The 21,071-nt window shown below is 36.5% G+C and overlaps 1 protein-coding gene across 2 annotated transcripts in view; it reads left to right on the top strand.

The window, feature by feature from the left end:
• PPHLN1 (periphilin 1) overlaps positions 1–21,071 on the top strand; it is a 71,658-nt gene that overhangs the window by 13,974 nt on the left and 36,613 nt on the right. For both annotated transcript variants that reach the window (XM_005148041.4, XM_013128774.3), the window contains exons 6-7: positions 14,685–14,938; positions 17,284–17,366. In XM_005148041.4, coding sequence (XP_005148098.2) covers positions 14,685–14,938; positions 17,284–17,366 — 337 coding nt within the window. The remainder of the gene's footprint in view (positions 1–14,684; positions 14,939–17,283; positions 17,367–21,071) is intronic.

Genomic DNA, 21,071 nt, shown 5'->3' with positions numbered 1-21,071 from the left:
TGCTGTTGTTTGCCAGTAGTCTATCACTGAGCCGAGTATTACAGACCCTTCTGCTCTTTTCTGGACCATTCAGTTCTTGCGAGTTAGCCCTTTTTGATGCTATGCTCAGGGAACAGCTCTTGTCGTGACCATGACTTCTGGGTGGTCATACATTTTATTTGTAAAAAAATAAAGTAATTCAAGGGATGTGCTGGGCATAGATTTCAGAATGAGCTGCCAGCCCTTTTTCTCTCATTCTGATGTAAGGGATTCTGATGTTAATTGTGTAACCTGTATAACAGTTACAGCGTGGCTTGAAGTGCTTCTTGCTTTGAGCATACTTGGCATACATAAATAATTGTACATCAAAGCAGAACCTCTTAGTTTAGAGAACAGAGGATTTTCTGCACACATTATGACAGTTTTGATGCTTTGGTTACTGATGCTATGAGAATTGTGAAACTTGGAAATTATGAGAGGAGTAAGGATCAAATAACACATTCTTTGTACATTTATCTTTTACTAATGCTGATCACTTCCAGGGATGTGTTACTATTTGTCTTCAGTGATATATCAAAGTTATTTATTCAAAGCACTCAAATTATGTTATGCATATCAGAATTTATGAAAAGTTGTGAAGACCTAGGCTGTTATACATTGAAGAACTCCAATTTTGTGGTACTTCTGTATGGGCCTCGTAGCAGTGGATTTTTCATACAAGTTCATTTTTATAAAGTAGGATGAACTTACCAGTGTGAAATGCTTCAGAAGACTGTTAGCTGCTGTTCACTTTAGTCATGCCAAATTTTAATCCTTTTGCGTGCACAGGGCATTACCTCATTCTTTTTTTTCAGCCAGACTGAGTTTGTAAGATGTGAAATATGTGAAACTTGGCAACTTGAGATGAGCAAGATTCATCTTCAAAGAGAAGTTACAAAATAATGCACTTGTAAATCCCGGCTATACAGACATTAAGTTTGATCCTTAAATTTATCCGAGGTCCAGATTTTTGTAAAGTAAGGATTGCCATGTTTGTAGACAAAGTGCTCTGCATCAGTAGTAATGTTGGTTCATATAACAGAGACTCCTGAGAAGTGGCTCATGTAGGACATTTATTTTTTCTTCTCTGAAGTTGTTGATAAAAATGAATTTTTTAATGAAGGAAATTTACTGCTGCTGTGTTTTTCTTGGTGGTGGTGGTTGATTTTTTCTCCCATGTCATTTCTGAAATTAAGAAGTAGTCTTAGTCAAGTCTTTAATACTGCATTTGTGTATATAAAACAAATCTGCTTGTCTGTGGAGTGCACAGGAAATATTTTGTATTAAGTAGAAGTAATAAAATAATTTTGATTCCAGAAATAAAACTAACAAAAATGTTAAAATTTAATTTTAAACAATTGGTGATCTGTGAACAACTAAGATTGATCAATGAGTTATATTTTGTTTTGGAAATCTTTAAAAGCACATTTTCTATGGCATTCTGAACATAATCCTGCAGTTACATCTTTAGGGTTGTAAAGCTAAATATACCCCAGTTTTTGTAGATGCATACATTTTCACAGTGAGATTATGGTTACCAAAGGCCATGGAGAAAATTGGTAGCAAGGTGGGGGATTAAAGCCCAGCAATCGTGGCTTTCTGATCTCTGCTTGAAGTACCCTTCCATTTGGTGATTAACCCTTGCAGGTGCAGTATGTGATGACAGGATGTTTCTAGATGAGTGGTCTGAAGATTGTAAATTTAGAAGAAAATTGCTATTTGGCAGGAATGGTTATTTTGAACCAAAACCACTGATGAAAGAGTCCCCAGATAGAGTCAGTGACCCTTAACTTCTTCTTTCACTAAAGCAAGATTTAATATTGAGAGTTCAGAAGTGTCATAGGCCAAGGCAGTTATCTTTGCATTATCACTGCAATCACCTTTGAATTACAGGGGGTAGCTTGTTTCTTGGGGTTTTTTCCTCCCTGTATGTATTCTTTAATGAATGAAACAGTGAACCTGTTTAAATATTTTATGCTCATTTAAAGCAGCATATTATATTGTGGGAGGTCTTCAGGCTTTGGGTTTAAACTCTCTTACAATGTAAACTGGGCTTTGTCTTGCTTACAGAAGAGAAACATAGCCAAAGGGATTTATGAGATGGTGCTAAAAATGTACATAAGTCTGCTGTTCTGTTGCAATATTTCACAGGTCTTAGGGGACACCATACAAGAACCTCATTCTTTATTAAAAAAACTGTGTGGAGGGAAATAAATATGGCAGTCACCCAAAGTAAATGGTCTTGCTTTTGACAGAGATTGATAAGCAGAGTTCTAATCATTCATTAGCACATGCCTTTTCCTTTTAATAAATAAATAAAATCACTGCCAGAACATTGACCCTCTCAGGTATTCACATGAACTGCTAAAGTAACTTGTTTATTCATATACGAAATTACTGTTTCCTTATAGTAGGTCATTGTGGTAGATTCATTATACCTGTCTACAACTCCAGGCAAGGACTTGTCTACTGGAATCTTTAGTTCAGAAGACCCATTGTATTAGTCTGCTAGGTAAATTAGTTTACCTTGGCTTATGATATTTAGGGAAGGCAAAGGGAAGACTTAAAACTTTTTGGAACAAGATAATAGGTAATAGATAACTTAAAAGTCGAGTCTAGTTTGCACTAAGTATTTAATGACTTCTTAATATGCTTCATGTCTTATGCAGCAGTTTGATTCAGTAGTTGCAACATTTTTTTTTGAGAGCTCACCACCTCTAGCTCTCGTGTGCTTGGGACAACCAATTTGTTTGCAAACTGAGATTTATGGTTTATAATTTGGTTTTGTTACTTGGACAAAATTACATATGTCTAATAGTATTACGAATGCTTTGGGTTCCTTTAGACCATGGCTTTTTATTTTGAATGGAGTCTTAAGAACTTGCATCTTCTCATGCAGATACTGCTTAGCATTTTAAAACTGCCCTGTGCTGCAGACTGTATAGTTAAGAACAGGTCAGAGCTGTCCACTGTTGCAGGTCAATGCAGTTGACAGTAAAAAGGTTTCAATTCAGGTAAGCCTGAGTTTCTTGCCATGATGAATCTCTTTCCTCTGTTTACCTTAGAACCCAGAGGCTTAAAATGTGTGAGCACTGGCTGTTTTCTTACCAAGGATATTATGTCAAACTGAGTTTCTGCTGTTATTAATGTTGGTGGGACCTGCTTTGTTTGCATCTAGAATTATACAAAAGCTTCATTCAAAGCAAGGCTTCTGCCACTACACTTCCGAAATGTTTGTCACTTGAGAGAATGGGGAGAAAAGGAGACATTGGTGCCCAAGCTTTCAATTGTAGATTTTTTTGAACTGTTTTTGGCCCCCACACTATAATGTAAAAATAGGAGGAGGAGGTAAAAATTCCTCTTATTTTCAACTGTATTTTTTTGCATGTTTCAGCTACTTGTGGGATTATTCTGTAAGATGAATGGTGCTTTCACTGGCAAGTAGTTGTAGGTGGTAAATGATTGCTTTTAATTTTAAAATATTTTAATTTGCATAACGATTGTGACCTTTATTGAAGGCCTGTTTTCTGTTTCTTTGCAGAATTTCTCATTGCAATTCTAAACCATGTTTGCTTTCAAAAATTACTTGCTGATAATTTTGTTTATTCTGCAGGGTCTTGCAGAACTGATTTGATTGCAGTTTCCATCTCTGGTTGAGGGGAAGGAGTTTAAATTTATGAATTTATGTATTGAGTATGGATTTATTGATCATTTGATTTTCTTTTGTTCATTTCTCCTGGTGAGCTTGTGAGGTCAGTGCCAGTATTTCTGCCATTGAGCCAGGGACCCTGGAACCTCCTTCAGGAGTCTGAACTGGCGGGAGACTCCTTTGACTGTTGTTGGTTGCAGAGGGTTCTGGCTGTTCTGTTTCATCTTGAAATGATGTTGGCTTTGTTATTCTAATCAAAACATTTCAAAGTTTTTTATATATGGAAATTGTTAAGTTACCAGAACTTCCCACTACCTGATTTTTTTTTGTTTCCTGCTGAGCCTGTAAATATATACAGCGTCATGCAGTAGAGCTTACCCTTTGTATGAAATGTAGAATGGTTCTAAACCTTGATTTTAATCCCTGCTGAGAGCCATAAGAGAAAGCTGGGTGTGCTTGTTTTTGAAAAGTATGATTGCGAATAGGTGGTTTCAGTCTGATTCTGTGTGTGTGATACTGTGCTTATACTTAAGTCTTCTGAAATATTTCAGTTATGCTTAAGTATGGTCTATATGTTGTGACTCTAAAGGATTGACTAAAGACGGGTAGTTAGAATCTTCTTAAAGAATGTTTTGATCATCTTAAAAACCCAGTCTGAATTATTGTTGAGTAAGAAACAGCTACGTAGCAAATTGGTTTCTGCGTATTTATTTGACAAGAATTACAGTGAAGACAGCCGATTTGGTAACTAAAAACCTAGAAGTTCTCATCATCACAGTTCTCAACTGCTCTCATGTCTTTATTCAACTTGCTTTTGATCCAAAGCTACCTTATGTGTTAAGGTTTTGTGGCTGTTAGTGTGTATAACTGTTTCCCACTTCAGTTTTTGTAAGGTTGTAACTTGTCAAATGAAACATATGTCATCATATGTTATATAATGTCATCATTATATTTTTTAACAGTGGTTATTGTGCAAGAGCTGTTTACTACAGCTGTTAGTATGTTAAGGTATACATGTAAGGAAAAATGTAGTAGTGTGTGCAAACTCAGTTGTATTTTGTAACGACATCGGTTTGTTGCTTAAAATGAAATCACATTTTGAGAAAAGATGTTTACATAATGCTAATAAACTAAGGAAATTCTCTGTTTACAATGTATGATAGGGCAGCATGCCTGAAGATAAGATTACATACCTTTACACTGTAAGATCTTGGCTAACACCTCACTTTAAAGAAGACTTTAAAAAGCAAGCTCATCTGGTCTCATCTTATAGCTAACATAATCAGGATATAGATGGTATCAAACTAGCAAGTTAATGCTGTATTGGGAAATAATGAGGCAAACTCCCATAGGTATCGCTTGATTAATCAGGAAAAGTTTCCTAACAAATATGTTGAAAACCAGCTAGGTACTGAGAGACAGTGGGGAGGCAAAGAGAGGGGAGTCTCCCTTCAGTCCAGACAGCTACTGCTGAGATGGCATCTAACGAAATCATCTCAACCACCAGCCAATGAATTGGCTTAATGGATGTAGTCATGGCTTTCTCAGGATGGGAATATTGTCACAGAAGACTTGTACATAATTTCCCTTAGGAAAATAAGTTCTTCATGGAACCTAATTCTTCTTGAAACTGAAGTTCCGAGGACTTGTTTTGCATTTTGAATACCCTAAACATTTCAGGGAATTTAATTCCCGTTGCGGGAGGCTGGGAATACTAGGATACAGTAGAGAGGAACACATTTGATGTTATTTTCAGTATAGGAATCCTTTTGTTAAGCATTTTGCTGCAAAGAGAAGATTTTTGATATGCCATTTCTACCTACTGCCGCATTTGAGCATGCTATGATCTACATCTGAGGAAAAGTTAATCAATACAGCAATTGCATAATTCATGCCATTGGTATTATTTTTGAAAGGTGATGCTATTTTTGCATGCTAACAAATGATTATTAATGTTAGTCTTGACATTTATTCCTGATACATATTTGCATACCCTTACAAAGGTTCTGTTCCTTGTATGCAAGTCTTTATAATATTAGTTTGTGACTTGGTAACAAATGCTTTTGTCTAAGTGGAACTGAATATTGATGCCATGACATGTAACAGTGTTAGCAGTATGCTGTGGCAATGTCTTTCTCTTCTGAAATCTGACTTATAATGGTTCTATGTGTTAAACAAAGTCCTACCTTACCCAGTCTAGTATGCCTAATTATTTTTTGGAAATAATGTTTAAGAGTGTGTTTGTGCAGTTTGAAAGCAGAATGGAAAAGGTGTTCTGATGCATTGTCTTACAGAATAGTTTGGGTCGGAAGGGACCTTTTAAAGGTCATCTAGTCCAACCCCTGTGCAGTGAGCAGGGACATCTTCAACTAGATTGGGTTGCCCAGAAATACATCCAGGCTGGCTTTGAATGTTTGCAGGGATGGGGAATCTGCCACCTTTCTGGGCAACCTGCTCCAGTGTTTCACCACCCTCATCATAAAAAACTTATTCCGTATATTGAGCCTGAATCTCCCCTCTTTCAGTTTAAAACCATTACCCCTTATCTTATTGCAACAGGCCCTACTAAAAAGTCGTGTCCTTTGTCTTTCTTATAAGCCCCATGTAAGTACTGAAGGTTGCAGTAGGGTCTCCCTAGAGTCTTCCTTTCTCTAGTCTGAACAACCCCAGCTCTCTCAGTCTGTCCCCATAGCAGAGGTGCTCCAGCCCTCTGAGCATTTTCCTGTCCCTCTGCTGGATGTGCTCCAACAGGTCTGTGTTTTTCTTGTACTGAGGACTCCAGCACTGAAAGCAGTACTCCAGGTAGGGTCTCACCAGGGGGAATAGAGGGGCAAACCGACTCAGGTATGATGAGCTAGTAAGCTTAGTGTGTATTCTACAACTTTATCTTGCTAGTTGCTTTTTTTGGAAGAATTTTGTACAAGGATTATCTAAGATTATGCTAACAGAGGAGGTTGAAGTGACTGGCAATGCATCATCTTCAAAAACTCTTCAGTTACTGTTTTATTCCTTACTAAAACTTCTCTGTTAAATAGTGTTCTGTTTAAAAATGTATCTTTGAATCTGCCTTTATTGCTTACAGCCAGAATATTGTGCTTTCAATGTTCCTTAGATATGTATGTGTATTACTTTTAGGGAAAAAATGTTACTTCTTTGAGTCTTAATGACGGTGGCTTTACTATAAAATTCTGTCAATGGACCTATTTTTTTAATAAATAAATGTTATGAATGCAGTAAGGGGATAGATATTACTACAGTAAAAATTGTATTTCCACAGTAGTTTAAACCTAGCTAAGTTAGTTTCAAGTCTTTCCCTCTCCCTGTTACTGTTTCGGGTGTTTGTACTCTTCAGTGAGCTGCTCCTGCTGGCTCATTCACCACAATCAAATAATTACCTACCAGTTTGGTTGCTTGAAAGAAAATATCAATGCCAGATAAGCGCCATTGCCATGGAGAAGGATTATGGATTCAAGGAAGGTTGAGAGGGTTAGGTTTGTAGCAGCATCCATTTAAATCAGTTGATTTCTCGTGGAGCTACGCCTTGAAGTTACCTGTTATTAAATTACTGACATACCTAAAGGCATACTGTAGTTGCAAAAGGATTTTTAATAAAAAAAAAATACCTGAGTAGCATGGCTTATCTCTGTGTTAAATAGATTCAGGAAAGTGCTGTTTGTAATATATAGGAAATGGCATTAAAAAAAAGGGCAAGCAATATTAGTGTATATTATAGTGATTGTAAACTGTAATTGAAGGGAAGGGAAAAAGCAGGCTGGATAAAAAAAAGATAAAGCTACATGACTGAATAATTTATAAGAGGAAATGGGAAATGTCTGTCTTGGGGCTTTCTGATTTTGAGCAAACTACATACTTGACAGGAAGGAATGAGCTCAAATAAAGGAAAACAAAACCACTTTTTTTTTTCTTCATATATATATAATGCCTTGAGAAATCCAGAAGGAGACGTAGTTAGCTAACTTTTACTTGAATGTGGAAGTTTGTGTAACTATTACAAAACTTTGGGGCATAAGCAGATGAAACCTGTTGACCTAATTGCTTCATATCTCACTTTTAAGAATAAAAATATAGCTATTTGTGGAGAGTTTTTCTGATACAGAGAAAGATGGAGTGTTTTTTGGATTTATGCATCTCATTAAGGGATTTGGAAAAAGAAGAAAACTAAATATGATAAGGGTATTGTGTGCCAATATAAGATATTAGCACTTACAAACCTGTTCCACAACTCACTCTTGTGCAGATTTTTATTGATAGTGTTAGAAAGTCAGTGACAAGGGTTGATTGAATCAGTATATGCTACTACTGCAGTACACTACTTGTTGCTTTCTCTTAGTGTAAGTGAACTAACGGCATTCCACGGCTTACAGATGAGAAGCCTGAAGAGCTCATTTAGTAGATATTTCATGGTTTCTGGAATCTTCTATTTAAAAATTTGAAAGATAGCCTTTGGGAAAAAGCATTATAGCTTGCTGAACATAAAATTCACTTGTGCACCTAAAAAATACAGTGCAAAACTACTTCCTCCTTTCATTAGACAAATGCTTGCCTACATTGAATTGCTTGTCAAGCACTGACTGTGAAGTAAAACTCCAAATAAACCCAAAAGCCCAAATAAAATCCACCAACAACCCCCCAAACCAAAGAGAACAACTCCACCAAATCCATCACCTGCCCCCCCCACCTCTCCTCCTCCACCTTCTTCTGTTTAGCCATTTGGTGATATAAAGTTGTGTGGCTCTATAAACAGCATGCATTTTTTTCCACTGTCTCATGTCATTTTCCACACTGATTTAGAATATGTTTTAATAAATAATCTTTACAAATTTTTGCTGAACTCTTCACTTGTGTTTCATAGTATGCTACTGTCCACAAATGCTTGTGCTCGGTACCTTTATGTCTGCGTTGGGTGGTTCTTGGGATTTTTTTCATCTCCTACCCCATCAACCCCACATTCTGTGGTACCACAGGGAAACCTGAAAAAGTTCTTTCCCATGTGCTGGTCTCAGTGTCTGAGACAGGATGACAGTAAATGTGCAAGCACCTGCTTAGGAAGGTCTGTCCAGTTAGAACTTTCTCTAGAACAGTAATGGTAATGAGTTATCTCTGGTCCGTTATGGTATCGGGGCAGGGGAGTATGGGTATATGGAGGGTATGTGAAGATGTAGTATTGTGCTTCCTGTCTTCCTTCTAATTTTAAACTGGTGTATTGAGATACAAGAGTTGAACGGTTTCCATTTTGAATTAAGTCTGTTCAGGAACTGATTCAGTTGCTACTATGTTGAGAATCCTGTTCTTCAAGCTAGTTATCTGAACTGCTTGACTTCTGAGATGATATGCTGCTGAGAAAGTTGAGTGTTTCAAATATGGCCCAACAGCAGTGTATGTTAGTGAATATTTTGTCGGTGAAATTCTCTGCTGTTGTAATTGTTGTAGCTCTTAACGGCAATTGTAACAGTCCATCACTTTAAGCAAATATGTATTCTGGAGCTTTAGACCTGTGTTTTACTTTCTGTTGTAGAGAAATTGCAGGGACTTGTTTTCAAAAAGAAACCAAGATCACATGCATTTGAATGCAATTATTTTGTCTAATTTGCTCTTCATTTTTCTAATTAACGTATTTTGTCTTTATTCTTCATACCTATGTAGAAAGCTGGTTTTCTTAATTCTTTGGAACTTAAATCTATGTTTTCCTGGATTCTAACTCTTTATTTGGTTCTTTTTCTTCTGTCCTTATCTGTATGCTTGACCTTAGTTTCTCTTTGTCAGATAATAAGGAGTTTGAGGTTAAATATACTTTTTATTTTGTAGGTTTATATTCCTGTGAGTCCAATAAAGTACATTGTTGATGACAGTAGGAAAGAAGGTACTCTTTACTAAGATAAAGAGCAGTGTAATCTGATTTCTGGTTTCAGTTGAAGTGCATAGCTTTACTATTCAATTAAAGGCCATAGAGGCATTCCTTTCTAATGTATGATATTCAAGTTGTCTTAGATTTTATTCCCTGATCTGTCCTAACGTCCCAAGGTGAGTGGGGAGGTGAGTTTAGTAGCTTTTATACTGAGTGAGCTGGACAAATGGCATCAGTGGGGAGTTTTGGTGTTTGCGGATGATGACTTAAGTGGTACTACATGCAGCATAAATACTATGAGGCATTTATATGGTTTTAATTTTTGTTGTACATTTGGTATGTCTGGCTACCCTTCTCTACATGAGTTACCACTGTTTTGCAATGCCTATTTCCTTTTGCCTTCATGCAGAAAGCTCTTAATAAGATTGTGTTGTCTAGCTCTAATTAACATTAATTTCATTTAAAACAAATGCAGATACCATTTACCAGTGCTGCAGTTACTTGCTTAGTCATAAAATGTTGAAAACCAGTTGTAAGAAATCTGTCATCATTTCAGATGTTCAAATGAAAGCTAATGAAACTAGATGCAATTAGTTTTATCTGCAGTGGTGTAACTCACTGCATTGTTTTAGCTTATGATAAATCATCGTAAAGATCCTTGAACAATAACAAGATTATAATAAGTCTTTGAAGCAGAACTAAAGAGTAAATTGTTGGTTTGTTGCACGGATGTACTGGGTACTTCGGAAAAAAAGGGAATGAGTTCTGGGAGAGAGGATGGTGGCTGTAATCTTCCACCGCCTACATTTACTTTGAAGACGTTAAAAGTAGAGGTGTTTCTTGACTCTTTGTATTTGCTTTTCGGATGTTTTAAGACAGCAAATCGTTTGAGAAACTTTGAGGTCGGGGTGTAGTACACTTTATTGACATTTTCCCCATCATCTGAATCATGTTGGTAGCTCTGCCAGCCCCTGCAGTGTCCTGACAGGGCAGGCAAGAGGCTTTTGTATTTCTCTTTCACTTTTCCTCCTCCTTCCCCTTGCCTGTGTATTATGAGACAGGGGAAGTGTATTGAGTTAAGAAGCATGGTTCAAATCTTCTCTTTTTCCTCTCTTTGCACTGAAGTCTGGTGTCTTAGGAGTTGTATATAATTTCCTCAAATTATTAATAAAATGGTGTGAATTACTTTTAGGCAAGGCTAGTAATCAAGCCCAAGCCTATAAATGGAATGTCTTAACCCCTTTGACAACAGTAATAATCTTTCTCAGATGGAAATGGTCACATCGACTTACTTCTCTGTTGACTCTATCTAGGTGATAAACTGTGCTCACTTGTGAGTTACTGAAAGAGACTACAGTTTCTGCTCCACAGCGATACGCTGTAGAGTTGCTTATCTGTTCAGTGCAGTATCAGAAGTGTGAGTTATGTCCTCTGTGGCTGGACCACATCGTAGATTAATGTTTTAACTGAAAAGATGGATGTCTCTATTGGGATGTAGAAGTCCAAGCGAATAGTAAGCATATAGTATTATACCCTGTTGCCGGTAGCATGAATTCAATGAGAGTAAACTGAGATTTCTCTTGCAAATAAAATTTCTTCCCGTGTTGCATGTGATGTGCTTTCATGTTCCCAAGTACACCTCAATTCTCAGGCATTTCACATCTGCCAAGTAATTTAATTTTGCCTTTATGTACTCTTAAAATGCAAACTGGTACACAAGTTGGTGTTAAGTCTTTGTTTCACATAGCTTAAGCTGTACCACTCCCTTTTGTAAATGAGAAGGCTTCCACTAACTCTCAATTTCCCCCTGACATTGCTACTGAATGGATTGCAGGCCTTAAAATGGCAGGGAGGGGTGAGAACTGGAGTGCTCATTGTGGTAATGGTAGCTTAGGAAAGATGGTGTCTCTGATCCTTTGGCAACTGTAAATCTCCTCTCTGTGTCGTATTCCCTTGGTGTCTCCTGCTATGCAGAAGGCTGCACCTTTGTTCTGTATTTGTGTTTTTCTCTTCAAGAAACTGGAATTTGGTTAATGGTGATAACTGTTAGGCTTGTGTTCTTCCCTCAGCTGCCCTCTGTGGATTGTATATCAGGGTATGGCTGGTTAGCTATAACATTTCAGGAGCTCATCCAAGATTATCAGCTTCAGTGAGAATTTAATGGTCAAGATTCGTGGAGGTTAAACATTCTAATGCTTCCTGTTGCAATACTGCCGAGGGAACTACACTGCGCTCTCAGGACTAAGTGCAACATATGAATACGAAATATAAAGAGAAGAGGGATCCTGTATGAAAGCAATTAATCCTGTATTTTTTTATGAAGGGCAGTAGTTCTATTTTAAAGTTAGAGTTGAGCACAAATTTTTGCATCTCTATTAAATATTGTCCCTGCTCAATAAACCTTTTGAGTATGTGTTGGAATCTGAAGCATGTGCTTAACTGCTTTGCTGAATTGGGGCCTTCATTACCAAATTGCAGGTGTATGTTAGCTTAAGTATTTAAGGAGGAAAAAAAAAGTAAAACAATGCTTATTCTGTTCTGTTCAGTGTCGTTTGTTATATTAATGGAAAGCATCAGAAATGCTGTGCTGTTGCTGTGCTGTCTGAAAAAGATTTAATATAGTTAATGGCTTGAGTGTTTAGTAAGAGATACGGTCCAGTTAGGAATTAACATGGAGTGATGAAATGAAAATTTGAAAAATGAAAGTTAGAATCCACTGTTTTGTGCATAAGGTTATTGTAGAATGAGGCTTTTAAATGTTTTCCTGTTTAAAAGTGTGTTTCAATGGTATTTTGTAAATTCTTACATGGATATTAGAGCATTTATTATGTGTGCAGTGGCTGGGGCTCTGTAAACGTTTCCATAATAAACTTCTCTGTGTACTAGGGCTTCATAACTCGGTCATGAAAACATGTTTTGGGTGTAAAAGTGGTGTACTGCTCTGCCAGAAAGCTTGTGCTTTAAAAATAAATAGGATTATTTTAAAAGAGATGTTTAGAAGGAAATTGAAGAAGAAATGTGCTGCACATAACTCATTCTGGATAAATATTTGATCAATATGTTCGTTAATAAATAAAAAACCCTACTTAACTGGACAAACTAGTTTAGTGGTGAGCTAATCTTTCGATTATTTTTAAAGTCTGAACTTTTTCTCTATTGCTACATAAAATGTTTATACATGTAATGCAGATAGAGCAGTAGTTCCCCATTTTCAGCTGTGTCTCATAGGTTAGCAAACTCGCCTGGCTTCTTTAGATTTCTTTCTGCTAAATTTAAGGGGATAAAGAGGTTTGAGTGTTTTGTTATTAAATGTGTTTTCTGAGACTCTTGATAATTTCAGTTATTCTTTCTGGAAACTCTCATGTTAATCTACACATTTCCTAAAGAGTAGTGTCCAAAGGTGAGCACATTACTCTTAGGCCTTTGAAGAAAGCAGGAGGATTATCCTTCTGTGTATTCTGGGGTGATTCATTATTTAATGTAAGCATACAATGGCTACTGTATAGAGGCTATTAAATAGAGTATTATTTAGCAATTCCTTAATTGTTTCTTTTGCTGGCTTGCTTGGGAAGAATAATGTGTCACAATAAATAGAAGAAGAAAAGATGTTTAGAAAGGAAGTAAATATTGCTTTTTAGCACCCCTGTTAAGTATAAATCTGTGTAAGATTGTCTTGTATCAGTTTTGGTATGTAGTTCTGTAAAATATGCTTTTCTGTAAGATAGCATATTTGTAAAAAGCCTGTGGTCTGTTAACAGTGAAATAACTGTTTAGCTGTAAAACCTGGCTTTGTTTCAGGCAGTTGTGCTTTCCATGCAAAAAGTAAATCAGCACCGTATGAAACACATCAGTGTAATAGTGCCTGTATTACTCTGGTGCTACCTGTGTAGTTTCAGCAGTACAAAACACTTCTGACATGCTAGAGTCCTTTGTTATCCATCATAAATGTGGGCCTGCAGCCTGCTATGGGAATTGTACACTAGAGGGCTTTTTTCCTTTTCTGCACCAGCATAAAATTAGCTATAGCTACATTGTGCTAAATGAGACCACCAGATCTTTGCTCATCATTGTGAGACATTCCCTTATATAAAATATTGGACTATGGTGAGAAATAGGAGACAAAGGCAGTGAAGTAAGGTACATTCTGGCTTACTATAAATGCCATGAAGTCTTTCTTTTATTTAGCAGTGCTGTGGAAGAGCTGAGAATTACCTGCTTCTCTTGGCAATGTGTCTTCTGACCGAGTTGGCTTGCATGTTAGCTTTTAGATTCTTTAGGAAAAGTTCAATTTTATACTGTTTTTCTGATCTTCACATATATGTGTAAATTAATATAATTTGCAGGTAACCAGAACATTTGGGGTATGGTCTGGAGTAGCAATATATACATACAGTAGAAAGTTTTGGTGTTGACTAGATTATGGTTTCAAATCAGTTGGGTTTCATATAATAACTGAGTGAGTCTGTGGCATTTTACAATAAAGTTCAAAATGAGTATTGTGTGTTGTGAAAGACATAGACTCTTTAGTAGGTGTAAATTTTCATGTTTTCATTCAGGGTTTGACCTTGTGTGGATACATAGGCATGAGGATAGATATTCTGCAATTTTCTTGTTGTCCTTGCTGGATTATGAATTGAAATCCCTCAATGGTATTTCCCATAGCAAGGTGTGTTAAATCATACTCCCTTGAAAATAAGGGTAAGGGAAAAATAGAGTTGAAAAACAGCCAAAGAGTGTGAGCGATTATTTGCATATGCATTTTTAGTTATTGTAAATAAAGGTTTAATTTCCAGGTGAAATTGAGTGAAACTGAAGAAATAAAATGTGAAAGTCCCAATTTCTTGAATGTCTTTTTCTCTTATGTTTTAGCTGTATTATTGAGAAATAGAAATGAATTAGCTTCTAGCAGTGAAGCAGGTGGATGAAATTTGAAAATAATTACAAACATATACAAATTTTTCCTATTTTCCCACTTGTTTTTCATTCATTGCCGATTATTCTAACACTGAAGATTTCAGACATGTTCCGCAGATGACAGCTAATCTATTAGTATTTACCAAATATGAAATGTTGGCATTGTATTATCTAGTGCTGTTCCACAAACATTGGAAGGATAACCAAGTAACTTTGATTTTTCTGTTGTCTTTGAAGGGATGTCAGAGATGGCTTCAGAAGAAAAAGCTTCTATTCTCATTACATGAGGGAACGATCCCCTCATAAGAGGGACTCTCCTGTCTTCAGGGAATCACCAGGCAGCCGAAGGGATTCTCCACACAGCAGATCTGGCTCTAGTGTCAGCAGCAGGAGCTACTCTCCTGAAAGAAGCAAATGCTATCCTTTCCACCAGTCCCAGCATAGCAGAAATATGTCTTCTTTACATAAAAGAAATACTTCTTCTCAGGAAGGTAATGCTGGATTAATGATGAGAACTGGTTAGTAAGGTGAAACTGCAACTCACTGTATAAACCCTTTTTCTTATACAGAATTAGAGATGTGTGCATGTCTGTGATTCTTTACATGCTGTATTTACAATGAGAAAACTAGACACTTTGTACCAATTGTGGTGTCTGCTTTTGGGTTGTTTCACTGCAGTCTCTGTTCCCTTATGTGTTTTATGTGGGAGGTTGTAAGTGTTGTTTCAGCAGCAGCTCTAGACTGACTGTAGGAGTTTGAGCAGCTTGGCTTTTTCTGGTATCCTATGTTATTTTCTGTTTAGCCTCAACTGCTTCTGTTCCTTACATGCTTTATTGAATTCCCTTACAAGAAACTTTGCTGTCATCTATAGCAAATGAAGACTTTTCTTCATGCAGCCAGGGGAAAAGAAAGATTAAAAAATTGGAGAAATTAAAGTACATATACTACTACTTGTTACATTTTCTGAAACTGTTCTCAGACCTTTAATATTAGGGGCTTGAGGGGTTTTTAACCATTTCATCACCTGTCAGATTCTCTCAAATCTTGTTTTCCTCAAAAAAATGTGAAACGCAGTGAATTCTGTACTGTGTGTGTTCTGCCTTTTAAAAGCTTGGCTGTTAATCTTTCCCTGAAGTCTAATGAATCATCTGTTTGAAAATATTTAAGGTTTTCCTATTTAAATAATTGGGGGGGGTGGGGAAATGCAAAATTGCCCTTTTTTAGTATACTACAATCTTAGCCACTGCTGTTTGTACAGTGTATGTAAATTAATCTGATTTGATTTCCCTCTCTGCAAATGCTTTCTAGTGAACTATCCAAACCCACTGTTCATTTTGGCAGCTTTTGAAAAGTTTAATTAGATATTTTTTTTATTCACTGATAGGCATATTGTGAGTTTCCAGAGCTGCATACCGGACCATTATGTAGCACTTACTGCCAAAAGAGATCTTGTGGAGTTTGGTTAACATTGTTTAAATACTGAGGAATCATTTCACTCCTTGTAAAATATAAATTATCCTTGTAGCTCATCACTGCAATTCTTTTAACACTTTGAAGTAATACTCAGTGAATGCAAATTCCTTAAAGTGTAGGAGAGGAAGAGAAAAATAAGATATTCAAATAAATCTGTAGAAGTGTTACAGATACACAGAACATAATTATCAGGAACAGGAAAATGCTTTGAGAAACCTTATAAAATTTCAGGGTTTTCCTAAAATTTTGTATTAAGTCTATGCTATGTATGAAAATTCAGGGAAAGACTAGAAGACCAATTTTCAAATACTATTTATTAACAAGTATGCACTTTGCATGGACTTTCCATTATGTGTTTTGTGTAGGTAGTGGTATTTTCAAATACACAGCATGATGCAGTCATATTTCATGGCACTGAGTAAAAAGGGAAAGTATCGCAACTTTTTGAGATGCCATATTTGCTCTTTATTTCTTTGACTCATTAAATTAAAGCCACATTTGTTCATAGTTCTATTAAAATTACTTATATTTAGATAATATTTAATATTAATATAGGATACATTATAATTTATATCATTTTCTGAAAGTATTTGATAAACTTTTTATCCCATTCTTAATTGTATTGATACTAATTTGATGGAAGCCAAGGGAAGTCTGCATTGTTTTCCATTTGTGAACAATCAACCATTTTCCCCAGTAAGTGTGAATGGTCTAGTTGAGTTAGGCCTACTGACAGCATATGTGCTTTTCGTGTTTACCTTTTGCAGATCCCTTTGATGTAATCCACAGACCACAGGTTGAAAACTAGTTCACACTGCAACCAGTTCTGCTGCTGCAGGCTGTGGCCAGTCTGCGGCAAGGATATGCACAGACTGATTAGCACAGTGAATTTGAATTGTCATTTTTTCAATTTTGACTCTTACAAGAAAAACACTGATAATACAAAGAGCATCTAGTCTGTGGCTGATACAATATAGGATTGTTTGCCATGGCAGGACCTGTCACCACACTGTGGCCTGCTAAACCAGTTCCTACCAACCTGGTTTCCTGGAGTGATTGACTGGTGTCTAATATTTCACCTGTTTGTATCATTACAAGAATATTAAAAAGTAAAACCACATCATCTTGCCAAGTCATGTTGATACAGCCTTTCAGTTAATGTTGGAAAAAGGACAGCAGCTTCTTCTAAATACATTAAATAATATATCTCTTCTCTCCTTGTAAAGAGAAGAAAGTGTTATCAATATCAGATGGTGAAGCTTGAGCCTGAGCAAATTGCACTGCAATTTTTCTAAGCCAGTAATTATATTTGCAACATATGTTTGAATATAATTTCACAGTTGTTATTTTTTCTTAATTGTAGGTAAAGAGAGGGCATCAGGTCAGTCGCTGGAAACATCAAGAGATGCATCACCTTCAGGCTCCACTGCAGTATCCTCATCAAAGGTGAATTTTCTTTTCAAGTATTTCTCACCATGGTTTCAGATTATACACTGGTTTTGGATTTTTTTTTTCCTCAGTTGGAAGGAGATAAGGTATGTAGCTGTTAAGGAAAGGAGCATCCTGAATTGCTCTGCGGAGGATAGGTTTCCCTTATCTGACAGGAAGGTGTTGATAGAGCTGTCTGTCTAATGATGACACTGACAGACCTTTTTGTACTGTATTCACTGTCTCATTTTAAGAGAAAGAGTTTTGTAGGTGTTTAAAATTGTCTTTTTCCGAAGTCTGAAGTGTGCTAGAAAAGCAATGGCAAGGACAAAAATGGGAAAGCAGTCTTAGGAGCAGCAAATTAATTGGACAAACCTATACTTGCACTGAACTCTGTCATTCAGTGATTCTTAAGCTGTTACTGGATTTGGAAACAGTGTGGGAAGCTAATGTGAATAGCAGAATTGACTTAGAAGCAGGGTTGTTTGAGGATGTGGAAAGAATGATAGCATTTACTTGTGAAGGGAGCCACATTGCGAGGTAGTTTGATAAATGTAATTTTATGTTCTAAATGATGCTGTTTAATTTCCCATCAAATCTGTGGGCTGAGCACCAGCTATGTGATCTTGCTAATTAGTTAAATGGACAGGCTAATAAACACTGATGAACAAGCAGCATTCAAGATTGTTGTGGCAGCAAAAACATTTTCACGTCACAGACTGCTTACCTGTAAATTATACCTGAGGTTAAAATGAACACTTCTATTGGAGTATTTTCTCTACATAGCTTTACTGAGGAAGAAACAGTGCATTATATTGGTCTAAGTAAATAAGGCCCTATTAGAGTCACAGAATCATTAGGGTTACAAGGGACTTTCGGAGACCATCTAGTCCAAAACCCAAAAGAAAGTAGTATTCTCTCTAAGTAGCATGATGTACCAGCCTTGTTCTTGCTGCCTTTTTAATAAAAGCAGTGGATTGCTTAAACAAAAAAGAAATCAGAAGAAAGGTACTTTTTGTTGAGAAGGTGAGACTGAAGGAAATAATTAGGTGGGGGAAAAAACAGGCTTTGGTTGTGCTGTCATTCCAAATACTTATCCCTTATGCAGCTCTTTTAGAACTGCTGTGCTAGGCATTAGCTAATTGCCAATGTCCTTAAGGGGGGAGGCAAGTGATATATTTTCAGTGATGTAAATAAGGAAAGCAAGATAAAAGCTGTTACTCACAAGTTGCGATGATTTGGATTATAAAATAAACTTTATAATTAGTTCACCTATTTTGTTTACAGACTCAGCACGCTACAGCTTAATACCAAATCCTTGCTTAATACAAACCTTTGAGAACAAGGAGGGATTGCAAAATCTCTTGCACTTGTATTCATGTTCAGTGTGTGCTTAAACTGTGAAGTATTCTTTAAATGTTTTGCTTTCTGCTTCAGTCAAGTCTGATCTATTCTATATTGTGGGGTTTTGAAAGCACTTTGCATATATCTGCTGGCAGTGGATATCCACTTGATGTAAGCTGGTTGATGGGTATCATTTCCCCATACAACATAAATATTTATTGGGTATGTATCAGCTGCAGAAATGGAAGTGCTTCAGTGACCTTTATTGCTTTTCTCTTGAAGTCTCCAAATCTGCCTATAATGTACTGGCCTGTGCAGGGGAGACTTTTGGGATGATGGCTGAATTACACTAACCAGTTCAGTTACATTAGTGGTTCAGTTATACCAACAGAAGTAATCTTGGCAAAACATGAACATCCCTAGTGCCAGAATCTTACAATCTTCTTAGACTTGAGAAATGAGTTATATATTTTATAGATTAAAGGAGATAACTTCCAATGCTCCAAGTTATAATTTAGCTTTGGAATACTTACAAAGCTATATGCCTCTGTAGCAATATCTCTTTTCACTGTAGTAACTATATGCAAATGTGAAAAGATATTCTTATCTGTCTTATAATTAATTTTTTTACGTATTCATGCATGTGAATGAACACATGTGGGTGCTATCTGATCTTAACCACCTGTTTAATTGACATGGCCTGAAATCTTTTGTGCTTTTCTTTAATAGCTGTCTGGACTGCAAGCCTTGAAGGCTGTATCCAACATAATTAGAGCAAAAAGCAGATGTGTGAGACAGGGAAAGCTTCACAGCGAAGATAGCAGAAAGCTGACAGGTTTTTGCTGTTCTTATGTTATGCATAAGGTAACAGAAAAACGAAAAAAGGTACCCCTGTTTTGAGGTGAGGGGAAGTTCGGTTGGGTTTCAGAAGATATAGAACAGGCTGTTCATTTCTTGCAAGTTTGCAGCTTAAGTAGCTGCAGATATTGTTCTCTGAGAAATATGTTCCCATTGTTCAGTTGTAGTGTACCTGTGGAAATACCTTTATTACATAAGGGATTTTTTAGCACATATTTGTTGACATGCAATTTATAGAATTAGATTTATTGAGATTAAATAAAACAGATTTTTTGCTGCATTCCAGCTGGCACTAGAGTGGTTAGTTTCTGTTTATGGCTGTGGAAATACTGTAGGTCATGTGAGATTCTATTTATCTTTATTTTGTACAAAGCTGACTGTCAGTGACAAAGATACCAGACTTTTTTGTATTTTTGTTAGTGTTGGCCAGAGCCACATTTGAGGAAAGGGGGAGATTCATAATAGAACCGTAGTACAAGAGTTTTTTGGCAGCTACAGATAGGTAAGGTTAAAGGTAAAAGGCATACTATGGGAAATGAGAATGTTGAGGGCAGAAAAAAACCTTGGCAGCAGACAGTTTCTATTGAGACTAGTGGAAGAATAATAGTGTAGTTTGGAAAGGTGAGCTGGGCAAATTATTCTATGGAATTATATGACCGTTTTCTTTTAAGAACCCTTTTTGTTCCCCTGCACATTGAACTTCATCACCTTCTGACTTTGCTGGTTATAATTTCGTAGTTTCCAATAGTAGAAAAGAGGGATTCCTATTGGAACATTGTGTTGCACTTCTGGAACTGGATAAATGTGGTGTCCTTATGACACTGAATCCTGGAAGGATTCTCTGAATCATATACTAATGCTGTACTACAGCACAAAGAGATGTTTGGGTAATATTTTACTTGAGGTAAGTATAAAAGGTTTGAAGATGTAGCAATCTTGCAACAGTTCACAAGATTTGCTTCTGCTGGCCATTTATGTAATTTAGAATGAACTAGTGATGAGAGGGGAGAGTGTTGGGGTTTTTTGTTTGGTTTTTTTGTCCACCTGTTTGCTATGATGGAACTGACATTGGGTAGAAATTGGGACATTTTTCTGGCAGGAGGATTTTTGTATCTTTTTTAGATATCCATCTTACTGTTGCAGGTTTTAATACTAGAGTTGTATAGGTTCTTGGATGGATGTTTGTTGATTCAGAGGAAATACTGACATAATGGTAACAAAATTTATGAAGCTGGCTGTTCCTGAACTGGTTTTGGTACATGGGTATTTGTCATCTGTTGCTCTGTTAGTAAAAGCCAAATTGAGAGAAATTAATTTTTAGATATTATTTATAGCAGTATTTCAGTCTGAAAAGGTGGATTAAAAGGCTATAAAGCCATGACTGACTCTATTATAAATGATCAATGTTCCTCCCAGTAAAAAATAATGAATTTTAATGGAAGCAGCTCTGATCATTTAAAGTATGTGTAAAATACTTCGTCCCTAATTAGCTCAGGTTTTACACCCTACGCAGTATTTAAT

The sequence above is a fragment of the Melopsittacus undulatus genome, chromosome 5 (genome assembly GCF_012275295.1).
Source record: "Melopsittacus undulatus isolate bMelUnd1 chromosome 5, bMelUnd1.mat.Z, whole genome shotgun sequence".
NCBI lineage: Eukaryota > Metazoa > Chordata > Aves > Psittaciformes > Psittaculidae > Melopsittacus > Melopsittacus undulatus.
This window is presented reverse-complemented; position numbering and strand designations above follow the sequence as displayed.